This window comes from Alexandromys fortis, unplaced genomic scaffold (genome assembly GCF_014885135.2).
Source record: "Alexandromys fortis isolate MF-2015 unplaced genomic scaffold, M_Fortis_MF-2015_v1.1 scaffold_134, whole genome shotgun sequence".
NCBI lineage: Eukaryota > Metazoa > Chordata > Mammalia > Rodentia > Cricetidae > Alexandromys > Alexandromys fortis.
In genome coordinates this window covers 1,927,974-1,944,229 of record NW_026068007.1, presented here as the reverse complement: position 1 = coordinate 1,944,229, position 16,256 = coordinate 1,927,974, and the positions used below count along the sequence as shown (strand labels likewise).

The 16,256-nt window shown below is 40.7% G+C and overlaps 1 protein-coding gene across 9 annotated transcripts in view; it reads right to left on the bottom strand.

Annotated features, from left to right (window-relative positions):
• Positions 1 to 840: 840 nt before the first annotated feature.
• Positions 841 to 16,256, bottom strand: part of Adgb (androglobin) — a 113,031-nt gene continuing 97,615 nt past the window's right edge. For 8 of the 9 annotated variants that reach the window (XM_050161643.1, XM_050161642.1, XM_050161645.1 and 5 more), the window contains 6 exons: positions 13,672 to 13,851; positions 12,672 to 12,783; positions 10,182 to 10,430; positions 5,631 to 5,721; positions 4,802 to 4,985; positions 841 to 1,240 (listed from right to left, as the gene is read on the bottom strand). In XM_050161643.1, coding sequence (XP_050017600.1) covers positions 1,052 to 1,240; positions 4,802 to 4,985; positions 5,631 to 5,721; positions 10,182 to 10,430; positions 12,672 to 12,783; positions 13,672 to 13,851 — 1,005 coding nt within the window. In that variant the 3' untranslated portion in view covers positions 841 to 1,051. The remainder of the gene's footprint in view (positions 1,241 to 4,801; positions 4,986 to 5,630; positions 5,722 to 10,181; positions 10,431 to 12,671; positions 12,784 to 13,671; positions 13,852 to 16,256) is intronic. The other variant, XM_050161649.1, reaches the window with a different exon arrangement.

The window sequence follows — 16,256 nt, the reverse complement described above, 5'->3', positions numbered from 1 at the left end:
ATCAGTGTTGATTTAAAATACAAGGGACAGGGTACAGATCATTGTCCCACAACAGATCACAGAGGGTTGCGTTTGTGGCTTCTGCCAGGTCATCATGCTCACTATGATTCTTGACACCTTGTCAGTTGCACTAGAAACATTTTACTTAATAACGTACTAAATTTCAGCATTAAAAATAGTACAATTATGAAGAGTCCTTCTAAAACTTTTGAAATAAACAATGAATACTTATTTTCATTCATTTTTTTCAAAGATAACCCTCTTGACCCATTTAGGATCTTCTTTTGCTACCAATTAAAATTTAGGGGCCTGGAGAGATGGCTTAGCCTTTAAGAGTGCTTGCTGTGTTTGTAGACCACCTGAGATCACCTCCCAGAACCCACAAGGGGCGGCACATAGCACCAGGCAATCTGATGCAATCTTCTGGCCTCTGAAGGTGGATCATTTATGCAGACATACACACAAACACATATAAACATAATTAAAAATAAAAATATTTAAAATTCAGGGCTGGGAAGATGTATCAGTGGATCCAAACCAGTGGCTACAGGAGTCTATGACTTGAGTAGGAATTCCTGAAATATATGTATGCCATGTTTGTTAGCACATGGCAATCCCGGTGTTCATATGGTGAGATGGGGAGTGAGGACAGAATTATCTCACCTAGAAGCCTGTGGACTAACAAGCTTGGCGTATAGCAACTAGATACCATCCTCAAACAAGGTGGAAGGAGAGACAGACCCCCCAAAAGAGTCTCTGACCCCTAAATGTATATCAGTGGGTGTGCACACTTACACACACACACACACACACAGATAAATTTAATACAAAATATTCGAAATGTAACACAATTTTATTTACAATCTAAACCTTTTTAAAAGCAATTTTAGTGAAATTAGAACATCTGAGACACCAGTGAACATTTAAATGAAGAAACTGAGTGGGAACCGTTTTCTCCAGTTTCAGTTGTTCTGTGTTTTAGCAAAAGGCAACGTGGTAGTGCCTTCAACACTCCTTCCACTACAGAAGAGAGTGCCACAGGACCTCTCGGTCACTTTTTCTTTCCCGGCTTCTTCTTCTTCTGTGAGTCAGAAACTGGAGACTTCTTCTCTGACTCCGCCTTCATTGCAGCCTCCTGGGCTGCCAAAGCCTCCAGCCTTAAGCGCTCAGCCTCCAGTAACTTGTTTCTGTATTCTTCCCGGATGTCAAAGATCTTCTGCCGGGCTTCATCTACTGAATCCTATTCCAAAACAAACCCAAGCCAATCAGTCTCACTGATAATGATGCACAAGCAGCAGGAGAATAAATACGTTTTCTTTATCCTGTCCTCAAGCTAACACATTAATGGGGAAACTCACTGAAGATTGGAGCGAGGTTTGTCCTTGAACGTTTAGGAATATGTGATACAAGGCAAGTGAAAAACAAAGGGCAGAGACATTGGTAGAGATTCTGGTTGTGGAACTTTGCCTTAGATGAGTTCAGAATCCAGCTGCCCCTCACACAGCAGTTGTGCTCGGGAGATTACTAGGCCCCACCTGTGCTCTAACTCTGACAAGATACACCAGGGTTGTGCTGCAGTAAAGAACAGTTAGCCTGCTATCTTTCTTTCATTCTCAGCATGGTAGATAACAGTACTATCTAGCACACCGGCCACCAGTGTGTAGCTACATTCAACATCAGTTCTTGATTCTGTTCCTACTTAACCGTCTCTTCTGCAGTCAGCTGACCTCTCTGGGCTCACCGGATGTCACATTAGTGCCTCATCCTCAGTCTCGCTATCTGTCCATCTCAGGACCTCCTGCTGCTTCCTCATCTCCTTCCTCTCTGAATGTGGAGAAGGCCTCACTGTTGTTGACTTCTTCAAACTCAATACCGTGGAATAATAAGGATTAATGGATCAATACTGGAATAAAGAAAACTTTCTATAAATGTCAGCTTTCTCTTCATGCTAATTTCTATGAGGGTTTTCCCCACTGTTCTGCAATGGGCATGATTTTACTGAGAAGCTGGAATAGCTGGATGCCAGAATCAGACTTCACAATGCATTTGATGGAATAAACTTACTATAACTTCCATAAAAATGGATTCCTAGAGCAAAGCCCCCTGGCATAAGATAGCAGTATGTGCATATTGGAAAGAGTGAGTGAGCAAGATACAGACATCTTAAGGATGTGTACCAAGTCAGTTGAACACATGTCAGTAAACTTCTGAGGGGTTTTGAGAGAGCTATTCTCTCCCGCTTGATAAGAAATGTATTATTCTTGGGTTTCTCTTAAAAAGGCTTCAGTCAAAATGAGGGTGTTTATTTGTACCCCACATTTGAATGACTGGGCTCTGAACTCAGAGTCCCAGTTAATATTTCTTCTCTACACATCCTCATCTGTCGCAATAGCTTGGCTTCTAAACACAGAAATTAGGTCCATAACCTTGAAACTCCCTATTTCTGATAATGTATTATGTTATATTGAATCTGTGTGATTTAACGTCATTCATTGATTCCGATTCATTTATGAAACACAATTCCTTTTATTTCCTTTTGAAAGTATAAGAACAAACCTGAACCGAGGCTGTTTTTATCTACAGTCTGTTCTCTAGGAGAGATAGGCTTAAAATGCATTCATATTTTATTATAAATATATTAAGCTTTCATTTTTAAACAATAAGGAAGTAACTTAAAAATAGGAAAATAACTTAAAAAATCAAAACCAGGCATGATCATACCATTAGTGCAATCAATAAAATATTTCCCCATTCTTTTTCAGGCTCAAGGTAACATGGCCCTCCATATTAGATTGATAACTTTACTATAACAATGTAACAGCAACCAGGTAATTGTTTTAAAGTTCTTTATGTTGGACAATCGACCAAAGTTGACTCCATCTTTGAAGCTCTTAGTAAACGTGTGATTTCTTTAACCAATACAATTTGAATGGAAATAACTGCTATTCTGGACAGACGTGGCATGACCCAACTGCCATGCTCAGTTCAATGTGGTCACAGCAGAGTTTCCACAAATGATCTCTTCCAGCCTCATTCAGTATCTTAGACATTAGCGGAACCCACTGCACTGCATTAGACATAAGAAACTCCAGGGCTTGGTGAGCTCAAGTCTCTGGAGCAAATCTGACTATTGCCTGTTTTGTTTTGCTTTGTTTTAATAAAGTATTGTTTATTTGGTGTATTCTCATTTAGTTAAGTATTAACATTGATTATGTGTTAATATTGGTAAGATGAGGTAACTAGAAGCAGTAGATATGATGGACAAGTAGATAAACAGTCAAAGATCCCACAGAGGAAAAAATTTCACCCCCCTTTAAAGAAAACAAGCTTAGCAGATCCTGCATAAGTCACTGGAATGGTGAGATTGTTTGTTACCACAGAAGGAGATAATTTATCCTGAATGACAGAGCCCTCTGGCTGCTAAGGACAGACTACATCAAAGAACGACAAAGGTGGAAGTAGCTAACTAGATCAATGAGGGATCTGTAGAAAGACCCTGACCAGAAACCACAATGGTCTGCACTGGGGTACTGGATATAGAGAGAGTGGCGGCAGCGGAGCTTCCAATAGATTCTCATAGTAGACTACGTGGGCTTTGATAGTGGATCACTGGTGAAGACTGACAGGCAGGGCTGTCTCAAAGGTTTCTGCTCTGAACAAGAGAAGTTGAGATTGTCAATTCCTAAGATGACAATGGTGAAGTAACATGTTTGTCCTGAAATGAGAGAGAGGGCTAAAATTGCTACAATTAATATTTGGAGATTTTTGTTTGAAATGCCTATTGAACAAAACAAAGAGATATCTAACGAGCAGATTCCTCCACATCAGTAAGCAATACTGTGGTGGAGAATCCAGTATTACTATGGCTAAAATACTTAGAAAGTTCTATAGCTCTCTGTCTGTGTATGTGCGCATGTGTGTGTGTGCATGTGCACGCATCCATGTGCACATGCATATATATGTGTCTGCCTATATCTCTGTGTGTAAGAGTATGGTGTAGTATGTGTAAGAGTGTGTCTGTATGTCAGTGCAGTGTGTGAGTGTATGAGTGTGTGTTTGTGTGAGCATGTTTGAGTGTATTTGTGTGTGTGTATATATGTTAGGGGAGTGAGAAGAGAGCAATAAGTCTCTGTCATCAGAGATGGAAGTCATTCTTCCACATTTACTGCATCTTTCCATTTCTGTCATAGTCTTATCTTCAATTAACCTGTCTCCCACTGCATAGAAAACTTTTCTTTGGAGGTGTCTTCATAAAACTCCTCTACACTGCTACAGATGTGTGTATGTGTGTGTGTGGCAGGGAGGGGGGAGCAGGGGGGCAGGAGGCACAGAGATAATGGTTACCACAGTGAAAAGTTGTGGTTTTGATCTGTAACTTTAAGCCTAATTATCAATTGTCGCATTTTGTTTTCACTTCATAATATCCGTGGTGCCGGCCTGCTGGGCTTGTGGGATATCCTGCGAAGATGCTATGAGTAAACAGGCAGATTCTAAAGCATTTTCCACAGCCAGCATTGGGTCACGGGTGCTCACCCTGTAATTTTATACATGCACAAACAGTGTCTCGTCCTCTCTCACATTCGTTCCATCTTAAGATAGATTCCTATTATGATAGGCTAGTGGGATTAAAGGAGGCGGTGAGTGAAAGGAGATACATGGATGGATGCCCAGCCTTTCTGGGAGGTGATGAACTTTCGAGTCGGATACTATGAATTCTTTCTACTCATATGTGCAACTTTGATTTCTTTTTCCTGTTACCAAGGAACCTGACAGATGTGGTCAGAGGTGCTGCTAGACTTACCCGCATCTCTCCATATGTTTCTAGAACATGATCCTTTAGCTTCAGACGTTCTTCCTGATCAATGTCTCTGACGCTAAGGATTCGGGACCTATACTGCCGGAACTGGTGGATTTCTTCTGCCTTCTGCATTGCTTGCTGCTTGTTCAGTTCCTCTGTTTGCAACACAGCCTCGTCACTTGTTTTCCTTGATATAAAATGTCAGATGAAATAAGAGCATCATTTTTGAGAGTTTGAAAGTAAATAATACTTCAGAATACAAATTAATTTAGAATTGTGTTAACAGTGAGCTGGGCTGAATCAAACCAAACATGAGAGTTAGTGGAATAAAAGATTAATTTTTAAAAATTGGGTTAGGTACTCATTGATATTTTAGAAAATATTATGGGAAGTATCAGATAAATCATTAGATAAGGTGACTATGAAACTGGTTCCAAAACTATGAGAATTGTGTGGGTTTTACATCTAAATTTATCAATTTCACAAGAGTGATGACATTCTCAAACAAAAACATGCACAACAGGCTCTATTAATCCTATTATTAAGTTCTAAAGAAAATGTAACTTCATTAAATAATAGTCGTGGGTAGTATGAGAACTTTATGTAGGTTCAGATTAATTTTTTACAAAAGTCACTTAAATGAGTTGATAATGTAATAAAATATTTGAGAAATATAAGATGAATAATCTTGTAGCTTTAAAGACAAACAAAATGAAGATATATTAAGCATTTAATTTCAACTTTTCAGTTACTTAGCAATTACCAATTGGGGCTATATCTAACATTTTATGAACACACTTGTCTGCATTAATCATTTTTGCTAAAAACTCACCGTACATAATGACTGAAGTCCACAAATTCTAGTGCTTTTCGAATGAGTCGTGGAGACGTTTCCAGAACTGTCTGAGATCGTGGACGGGATACTGTTGGAAAGCAAACACAGGCTTCCAGAAGTAAATAGCTAAATAGCTATTATATTTCCTTCTGGTTGAAAACAATGCTTTCTGCTAAGAAACAGCCCTGTACTTTTGCTATTATTTTTTGAAAAACACTTATGAATTTTATTTCATATTTATCCTTTTGTGTAAATTTGTCTATAGCTAAGTAAAAGATGTAAAAATATGAATATGCAACATCAGAATAGTAACAAATTCTTTCCTATTTGCAGTTAAATGAGGGAGGAAAATAGCCTCTTATTTAAATTACAAAATTTCATTGTAAGCAAATTAAATGATTCAAAATTGAAAGAGCTTGAAAAATGTCTGAAAATCATGCTGAGCACTATGGGAGTTGGAATTTAAATGTACGTAAGACGCGTTATTACACCTTCCTCTGGATTGAACAATATATAAAATGAATACACTGAAGATCAAAGGACCAACTTTTACTCCATGCACCCACAGGGAGCCACATGAGCAGATTTAATAAAGAATTTTAGCCTTTGGATGATAATGACCTTTTGACTTTTCCAGACCACTATGTCTTTAAAATAAAAAGAAAGCATCATTTTCAAGCAAAACAAACAAAAAAAAACCTACCTCATCTGAAGGATACATGCAATACTTTTAAAATAAATCTAGTAGGTTCTTGGATCACCATAAAAACCCAGTTTTAAGACATTTGCATAATTCAGACCGGTTCCTGTCCTTCTATAGTCAGAGTGTCCCTTCCCCCAGAAGCTCCGGCATGCGAGCCATTAGTCTACATTGGTCAACCTAGGTTTGTTTCCTAAACATCTCCTATAAGCAGGAATGAGTTGGGTCACGAGGTAAAATAATGGCAGTTAACCTCTTAAGGGATTTTCAAACCACAGTAAGTTTTTATTTGTTTCTTTCTTTCTTTTGATGTGCTAGCATGCATAGGGTGCATGCGCGGAGTGGGGGCGGGGAGCAGAGAATGGCTTTGGGGAGTCAGCTCTCACCTTCAACCTTGGTGAAGCGGGATTTCTCTTATTGCTGCTGCTGTACATCACACTACGGCCAGCTGGCCAGCGAACCTCCAACCCGTTCTATGCCTACTTCCCATCTCCAGCAGCACCAGGAAGACAGACGCATGACACCGCGTCTGGCTTTAATGTGGCAGGCAGTGAACTCAGATAGTCAGGCTTACATGGCAAGCAGGTACTTTATCTCACTAACCCAACTCTAGCCCTCTACCCAAAGTGACTGTGATTAAGATCGTGATAAAATTCGAATCCCCTTGATCCCCTTATGTTGTCTTATTGCTATTGCTAGAACTTCAAGCACTATATTGAAGAGGTATGGCGAGAGTGGGCAGCCTTGTCGTGTTCCTGAGTTTAGTGGGTCCCCAGTTAGTCCCTTGGGAAGCTGAGGATAGGAAACCTGAACTGACCCTATCCTATAGCATTACTGACGAATATCTTTCATATCACCATAGAACCTTCATCTGGTGATGGATGGAGATAGAGACAGAGACCCACACTGGAGCACTGGACTGAGCTCCCAAGGTCCCAATGAGAAGCAGATGGAGGGAGAACACGAGCAAGGATGTCAGGACCACGGGGGGTGCACCCACCCACTGAGACAGTGGGGCTGATCTATTGGGAGCTCACCAAAGCCAGCTGGACTGTGACTGAAACAGCATGGGATAAAATCGGACTCTCTGATCATGGCGAACAATGAGGACTGATGAGAAGCCAAGGTCAATGGCAAGGGGTTTTGATCCTACTTCATGTTCTGGCTTGGTGGGAGCCTAGCCAGTTTGGATGTTCACCTTCCTAGACATGGACGGAGGGGGGAGGACCTTGGACTTTCCACAGGGCAGGGAACCATGACTGCTCTTTGGATAGGAGAGGGAGGGGGAGAGGAGTGGGGGGAGGGGGAGAAGAGAGGGGGGAGGGGGAGGGAAATGGGAGGCTGGGAGGAGGCGGAAACTTTTTTTTTTCTTATTCTCAATAAAATAAAAAAAAAGATCGTGATAAAAGTTGTAATTACAAAGAAGAAAATCTTTCCATTTCATTCTCTATGTTTTCAATTCTTATTTCTAAGAGTAGTTTTGGAATCACGGCGTTATTGGAGTTACTCAGTTTAACCCTTCTCCAATGCATGCACAACTTCCCCCATTGTTGATATTTCCCAAGGGCCACCATCTCCCAAACGCCATTGTTTACTTTAGTGATTACTCTAGGTCGGGAATATTGTATGGGTTTGGATAACTGTATGGAGCCGTGGATTGACATATCATTGAGAGAACATTCTCTGACCCAGAAAGGCTCCAGTCACGAATGGAGCTTTTGCTCTCATTCACCGCCACTCAACTACTGATCCTACTGATGGCTTTCCAGAAAGTAATGGTGTTGTCACTGCACAGTATGTCGTCTTCCCTGATGGCCTCCTTTGCTTGCCTTTTCTTACTTCATGGGGCATTTCTCAAGTAAGACATAGGTCATATGGATACCAATTCTAGTATTACTGAACAGAAAAAAAAAGTCAAAAGATATCTTTAAGGTCTGGAATAAGACAAGGATGCTTACATTCATCACTTTCATTCAACATAGTCTGCAAGGGCTTACCAGAACAACTGGGCAAGAGGAAGAGTAACAAATCTTACCAATATTAGAAAAAAAAAATGTTTACAGACAAAATATAACTAGACAGAATTTCTAGAGCTAGTGAATTAGGCCACCAGGTATTCATCCTCATACATGGATCTGTGAAACCCTGTATGGGTTGCTTAGTTATCACAGGACCAAGTTTCTGATTGACAGACTGACTTTGGCTCAGCCTCCCTGAGTTCTTGCCCTTTATTCTGTTTCTGTGGCATATCCAATTTAGTGATCTTTTGAATTATATTTACATCCTTGGTGTGAATCCAACTTGATCATAGTGAATAATATTTTTAGTGTGTTGTTGTATTTGCTTTGTCAGGGCTTTTACAGATTTGTTTTATTTTAAATTGTGTGTGTGGGGTGTGTGTGTGTGTGTGTGTGTGTATGTGTGTATGTGTGTGTGTGTATGGGAGGCATACAGAAGCTTCTTCAACAGGCGGCTTCCATTATGGCTGTCCACCTTACCTTTGGAGACATGGTCACTTGCTGAGTCCGGAGCTCATTGTTTCAGTAGACTCACTGGTCAGTGAACTCAGGGATCCACATGTTTCCAAGCTGCTATGCACGTGAGGGGCAGACCTGAACTCGGGTCCTTCTGCTCCATAGCAAGTACTTTACCTACTGAGCTGTCCCCCAGCCCAGGCCCTCATCATCTCTGTAAGCTGAGTGTCCAGAAACTTGCCTATCTGTTTTAGGTCACTGCCGGCAAACAGTTGTTCATAATAATCGCTAACACCACTTTTGTATTTCTCTGCTGTTAATTTTAATTTCTTTCTTTCCACATCCTATTTTTGCTTATTTGAGTCCTCCCTCTCCTTTTTAAAGTCCAGTGTAGGTATTCATTCATATTTTGATTTTCAGTCTCTAATTCATTCATTTCTGCTCTGGATTTTACTTCTTCCCTTCTAAATTTGAGCTGGCTTTGTTCTCAGTACTCCAGCTCCAAAAGTAGCTTTGTGCTTTTTTGAAGGTGGCATTCATCCTTAAAGACTCCCCTCTTAGCCTTGGCCATGTTTGATGGTTTCACTATATTATGCTACCATTTTCATTTCTTTGAGAATGGTTTTTTATAATAAACATTTGCATTTCCCACTATTTGGATCACATTGGTATTTGTGAAAGCAGGAGATAATACATTTTTCTTACACAGCTCCTTTTCCTCAGCCACCATTTGTATGATTATTGGCACATTGCTTTTGTGTCAGAAGCCAACCAGTACAGTTTTCCAATTACTTTCAAATCAATTAAAAATTTGGAAATAGGATTCTGATTTCTTTAAACATATACCTACATAATGAGCTCTTCTTGTGGATCTGAATTACTTTCTGGGGTCATTTTATCTTAATCCAGACACTTATTTTAAACCATCTGTTCTAGACTCACATCTATTGGTGTTTGTCTTCAGGAAGATGTACCTATTTTTTCTTAATCACTTCCTCTTTTTTTAAGTTTGCTTTTTTTTTTTTCAGTGCTTTAAATTGAACTTAGAACTTCGCATGTGCTAGGCAAGAGTTCTACCACGAAACTATAACTGTACTCCCATTTTAACTTAAGTTTTTAACAATGGTTTTTACTGGATAAAGAATTCTTAGTCAATAGTATTTTTTTCTAATTTCAGCATTTACTATAGGTCTTGTTACAATGAAAGAACTCTAGATTAATATCCCGGGGAGCCATGCTGTGGTGCCAGCTGTGACAGATGCACTTTTTTTTCTATTTTGGGAGCCCCAGTTTCACATGTGTGTTATAATCTGTGTATACTGCTGTTTCAAAGTCAAGTGTCCACCTTACCTTACCAGCCAGATCAGAACTCACCAACAGTCTCCTTAGGTGCACTCTGCTCTTTCTCTTCCTTCCCTGTTACAGATATTTTGCTATCACTGCCTGTAGACTTTGACAGATCCTTGATGCTCTTGGACAGTTGCCACTTCTTCCAAAGCAAACCTCCTGTTGCAGGTGGTGGCATTTCTTTGCTGTCTTCTTTCTTCAACGGTGCACTTCCTGTTGCATGTAGTGGCACTTCTTTGGTGTCTGTGTCTTTCCCAGCACCTCCTGCTACTTCTCCTATAGCATAATGTATACGTTCCTGAAAAAGAATAACTTGCACTCCGCGAAGTCACTTGCAAAACAAATCTAACAAGGCTTGTTTCTAGGAGCTCAGATTTGGAGGACACAATGTCATAGCTTTGCAGTGTCTAACCTGCAGCATCAGGATGTCAAAGCATGATATGACTACTGTAGGCATAAGTGTATGGTGAGCCTGGCAACCTCCTGGAATATGAAAGCCACATACAATCAGAAGCTTTTAGAAACTGGGACAATATTGACAGAAGTGAGGTTTTAAGTATTGGAACCACTGTACATAGGCAAGGCACTTCTCTTTGGGAAGGGACTAGTAAGACTTGGCATTAAATTTTCTTAAAATAAAACTGAAGGGGGTTCTTACGTGTGAAGATCCTAAAGCTAGGAGGATTTTCTTTAGTAGTGATTCTAACAGTGACTTCTAGGCCATGGAGAAACTGTAATGACCAACCCTAAATTTCATGCTAACCATGCACTCTTCTCCTATTTATTCATCCATTGTAGGTGATTTACTTTGCATTATATTCTAATTTGAATGAAATGCAGCGTTTGGGATGTGAATTGCTTCTGCCTCCATATAAGTTTAGAGCAGTGGTACTTGGATATAGTTGGGCATGTATGAGAAGACATACCTCCTTTGAAATGGTTCAAAGGAGGACCAGGTCTGCATGTTTGCAGGGTCTCTTGTTTCTCATGAATGTAGAAATATTATTGAGATTTTCTCTACCTTGGAGATCAAGAAGTACATCAATTAGTTGATGATAAATGCCAAATAAAATATAGTTTGTCTTCTGTATCACTGGGCTTTGTATCCATGGATTTAGTCAACTAACCACTAATCAAGAGTTTGTTAAGGCAGGGCTGGAGAAATGGCTCAGTGTTTAAGAGCACTAGGTGCTTTTCTAGAAGACCCATATTTGAATTTCAGCACCCATATGGCAACTGGCTATAGCTCTAGTTTCAGGAGATCTGATGATGTCTTCTGGCCTCCTTGAACACCAGACACACATGTGGTATGTAAACATACATGCAGGAAAAAAAACACACATACATAACATAAAAAATAAAAATTAATGAATTAATACAGAATTTTAAACATATATGGTTAAAGGATGACAGATGCCCACGAGGTAAAGTAATGCTTGCTATGTAAGTCTAGTGATCTGAGTTCAACTCCTGGGGTCCATGTAGAGGAGAAAACGGACTAGCAAAGTTGTCCGCCCTCTATATGTGTAGTATGGCGACCATCCTTACAGCATGCACATGCACATGCACAAACACATAGCATAATAAGTACTAAACAATTTGAAATATGTAGTTGAAAATGTTATTTTGTTATCTACTGCGTAGTTAGTTCTATGTTAGTTTTACTGGTGATGAACATACACATATACATAAATATATATACACATACATATACACATTGTTTGCCTTTATATTCTCTAAATTATATAGCATAACAACTACTTATAAGCACTTAGATTGAATTATGATTATAAGAATTATGACGATAATTTAAAGCATGCAGGAAAATGTGCATAGATTAAATGCAAAGACATCACCGTGTCGTAGAAGGGTCTAGAATGCCTGTGCATTTTGATAGACACTGTAGGTCTTGGGAGTGATAACCTTTGGGCACTAGGGTCAACTGTAAGTTAAGAAATGCAAGTTTCCAAGCCATGACAAATGTTCCATATAAGTAGTTATCTTCATTATGACTCTTATTATTTTTTTATTCTTCTTAAGAAGGTGCCAGATTTATGGCAGTAATAGGACTGCCTCCGATTCCACATGACTACCATCACACTGAGTAATCACCTCATTTCATCTCTGCTTCCATCTTTTCCTTATCTTTTTTTTTTCTTTTTCAAGACTCTCCTGTAGCCCAGGCTGGCCCTGAATCCACTCTATAGCTGAAGGTGAGCACAAACTTCTGAACCTCCTGCCTTACCTCCCAAATGCTGGGATTTCAGATGAGTGCCACCGTACCATATCCTTCAACTTTGCTTAAGTAGGGAAAATCACCTCTGCTCATGTGTGGAGAACGGGCATGTGAGTCTTAGAAGAGAAAGTACAAGCGGTTTGATAATCAAAAGGCTATCTGTGTCCTGATGTGAAGCCCCATGGCCTTTCACCATCCTGAGTACCAGAAACTTTGAAATAATTCCTTGTCACTAAGGAGGCCCTGCCAAATGCCTGGGAAGGTGGGTGGCCTCCACTGACCTTCATCTGTGGTTTTAAATTGAGTCTGGCTTGCAGACAAAGTTTCTTGGCCGGGGACATCAGATGGCTTCTTGATGAACCGGTTGAGGTACTTCAAACGGGCCTGTGCAGCCTGGAAGACAGACATCAGTCAGCCTGTGTGCTCATTGAAAAGCAGCAAGCAGGGCGGACGGAAGCAAGCTGATGTGCTCAGAGAATACAGAAGATTAAAGAGGAAACACAAATAAGGTAGTTTAGACCAGGCCCACTCCTCACTAACTAACTAAAATTCAGAGCCCTCTGTGATTTCATCTGTCTGTAGATTACGACAGAGAACAAGGAAGAGAAAGAGCACGACCCACCATGCTAAGCTAATATACAAAGAATGTTATCTTAAATCCAACCGTTTCAGAATAATTATTTTATCTGCCTCGTTTACTGTGAATTAGGAAAAGGAACAGTGCAGGTAAAATACCTGTTTCACTATAACGTGGTGGTTCTCAACCTGTGGGTCGCTACCCCTTTGACAAACTCTATCTCCAATAATATTTGCATTATGGTTAACAATAGTAGAAAAATTACAGTTATGAAAGTAGCAAAGAAAATATTTTTATGATTGGGGGCCACCACAATGTAAGGAGCCTTACTAAGGGGTCACAGCACTAGGACGGTTGAGAACCACTGCCTAAGAGAAAGGTGACACAGGCACTGAAATTCCACCAGAGGGCAGCACACACTTTTTATTCTAAAGCTGATCCTCGTAGGAAAACACGTTAAACATTGCGTGCTCTCACTTTAGGCTTTTCAGGGCACCTGTGGATCCAGCCCTGCTCGGCTATGTAAAAATGAGGGGGTGGAGCAGGAGCCTCATAGTTTGGCACACCTCACGTCACAATTCAGCTCGTATCTGATCCAATTCCAAATCCCACACCTAAGAGAAATCCCGTGTGGCTGAGACAGGGCTCACGTCTCAGACCACGTCTACCCAGGAAGAATAAGAACGGCCTTTCCGGCACGGGACCTTGATAGCCCTCCCTGGTTCAGTCGCCTCCCAAGCTTGCTTCATGGCTCGTATTTCATCCGACCGATCCGTGTCCTTTTTCACATCCACATAGTCTGAGTCACTATGTTCAGAAACCAGCCTCAAAACCCAGTAGGGCTTGTTTGGATCTTCTTGCTGAGAGTGAGCAGTGGGTATTGGCTAGGGGGAGAAAAAAAGTTTTGTAAAAGGAATGCTTTTCTCTCCTAGGAGGGTTCTAGGATTCACTGCCTAAACTGTGATTTCACTCTTAGCTACTTACCGTCGAGACATCAAATCATAATTTGCACAAGACTTATGTTAGAGTGCCCGGTGTTCATTTTCACAGCAGCCATAGCAAATAAAGCAAACAGCATGAAGGTTTATCAGCTGGTGAATGACCAACGTACAGCTGTTCCTATGCTGTCTGCTGAGCACTGAACAAAAATCAAGACTGTCGTACACCACCATGTGGAAGAATCCTACAGGCATGCATTTTAGTAAAATGAATAACACAAAGTAGTTCCGCTTGGGTGAGGTACTTGTTTGACTTCTGTGAAAGGCAGACGTAGCGTGGTGACTGAAAGCAAGTGGCGAGTTCTCTCTGGCGCTCTGGTACAGGTGTGACAAAATGGGCCGCAATGGCTTCTGAACGTAGTCTACAACTTTTACCTTCAGTTACACGGTGTATATACTTGCGGAAGCCAATGGATTGTATAATTATGACTTGTGCCTTCGGAATTGGGGCTATGTCTCAGCAGATAAACCATGCTTGCTTCGAAAGGGTGAGGAGTGGCATTCAGAAGCCCAGAGCTCCAATGCTGACTGTTCGCAGCAACCCACTTGGAATTCCAGTGCTCAGAGGTAAAGATAGTATCCCCAGAGCAAACTGGCTAGCTAGGGCAGCCATGTCAATGAATTACCAATCCTTGCCTCAGTGAACATAATGGAAAGTGATTGAGAGAGACTCCCACCATTAATCCTGAGCTTCCACAGGCACATGAACACATATGTACCTACACATATGTGCACAAACACACACATTCATATGTATCATATGCGCATGAAAGAAACACAAGCGTTTATGCGCATCACTTTATGCAATCTTAACTTCAAATTATACACAGTAAAGTCTAAATTAGGCTGATGGGTGTTGTAGTTTGGTTTTTTCTTCCTGTGGATGTGAAAAATGCGATGACTGATCACTGAAAGCACCTTGGAAGAGAAAGGGTTTTTTGGGATTAGATTTTGAGGTCCATTACTGAAAGGAAGTCAGGAAGTAGCTCAAGCATAAACTGAAGCAAAAACCACAGAAGAAGGCTGCCTACTGGCTCGTGCTCAGCTCGTTGTCATATATAACCAAGCCTCACTCGCCTAGGGATGCTGCTAACTTCAGGGGGCTGGACCCTGCATCAAACATTGAAGAAGACGATTCCTCACAGACATGACCACAAGTCAATCTGATATAGGCGATTATTCAACTGACTTCCCACATGACTCTGGGCTGTGTTGGCTTAGATATAAAATCTAGCCAGTTAAGCGTGCTTGTGCTGCCAAACCTGCGGCTCTGAGTTCCAACCCCAGGGCAAACGTGGTAGAAAGAGAGAACTGGCTCCCACATTGTGTCCTCTGGCCTCCACATGTGCACCATGGTACCTATGAGTATGCGCGCGCACACACACTGTTTAAAAAATTTTAAATAAAATTTAAATTATACTTATGGTGACTCATGGTGTCTTCAAAAATTGTAAAGAAGACACTTGATCATTTCTGCCCCTGAGTGCATTCGCTACAGATTCACTCTAGAAGTGAGTGCTACTTCAATGACTATGGAAACAATTGCATGGGCTGGAGAGAGCAGAAATGGGTTTTGACTTTTACATATGAGAAGTTCATTCCTGAACAATCAGAGAGGGAGAGAGCCCCTTGCTCTCTGCCAAATTCTCTCCAAGAGTTTTTATTTAATAAGCTGGCATGTATGGTGTCCCGCTGATATGATACATTCCATGACCAAAAGCAACTTGGGAAAAAAAAGGATTTTCATAGTTAACTGACTTTGAGTCACCAGGCTCTGGAAGTGCGATCTTCCAGGACCCCAGCAGGCAAGTTGAAGGTTCAAACTGGTGTGCTTGCAGAATGCAGTGCGGAAGAGTAACTAGTAATGTAACCATCTGAAATAATGTAACTGAGGAAGAGAAGGTTGCAACCATTGAATAAGTTTTCACTGAAATTTGGTTTTATTATTACCGAGAAGACCTTGCTTCCTACTTTATTTTCTTAGTATTTTAATGAGAATTAAGTCTCAGATGGAAAGTTCTCTCTTACTTTTGAAGCCTAGCGTTTTAGCTTTACTCTTTAAAATGGCTTCAAAAGTGAGGTGATAGAACTTTCCCAGTGTCGAACTTTGACAGATAGCGAACTGTCAAGGTGCTGAGAGATGAATCTGTGGATCCAGCCAAACTTGGGTTCTTCAACAACACAGCTAAGAAATAGGATCTTTCAAATGTTAGTGATCTCTCACTTCTGGAGTCTAGGATGGTGAGTTCTCATTTCTTCCTATTGCTGCCTCCCTCTCTGTCCTGAGGGAC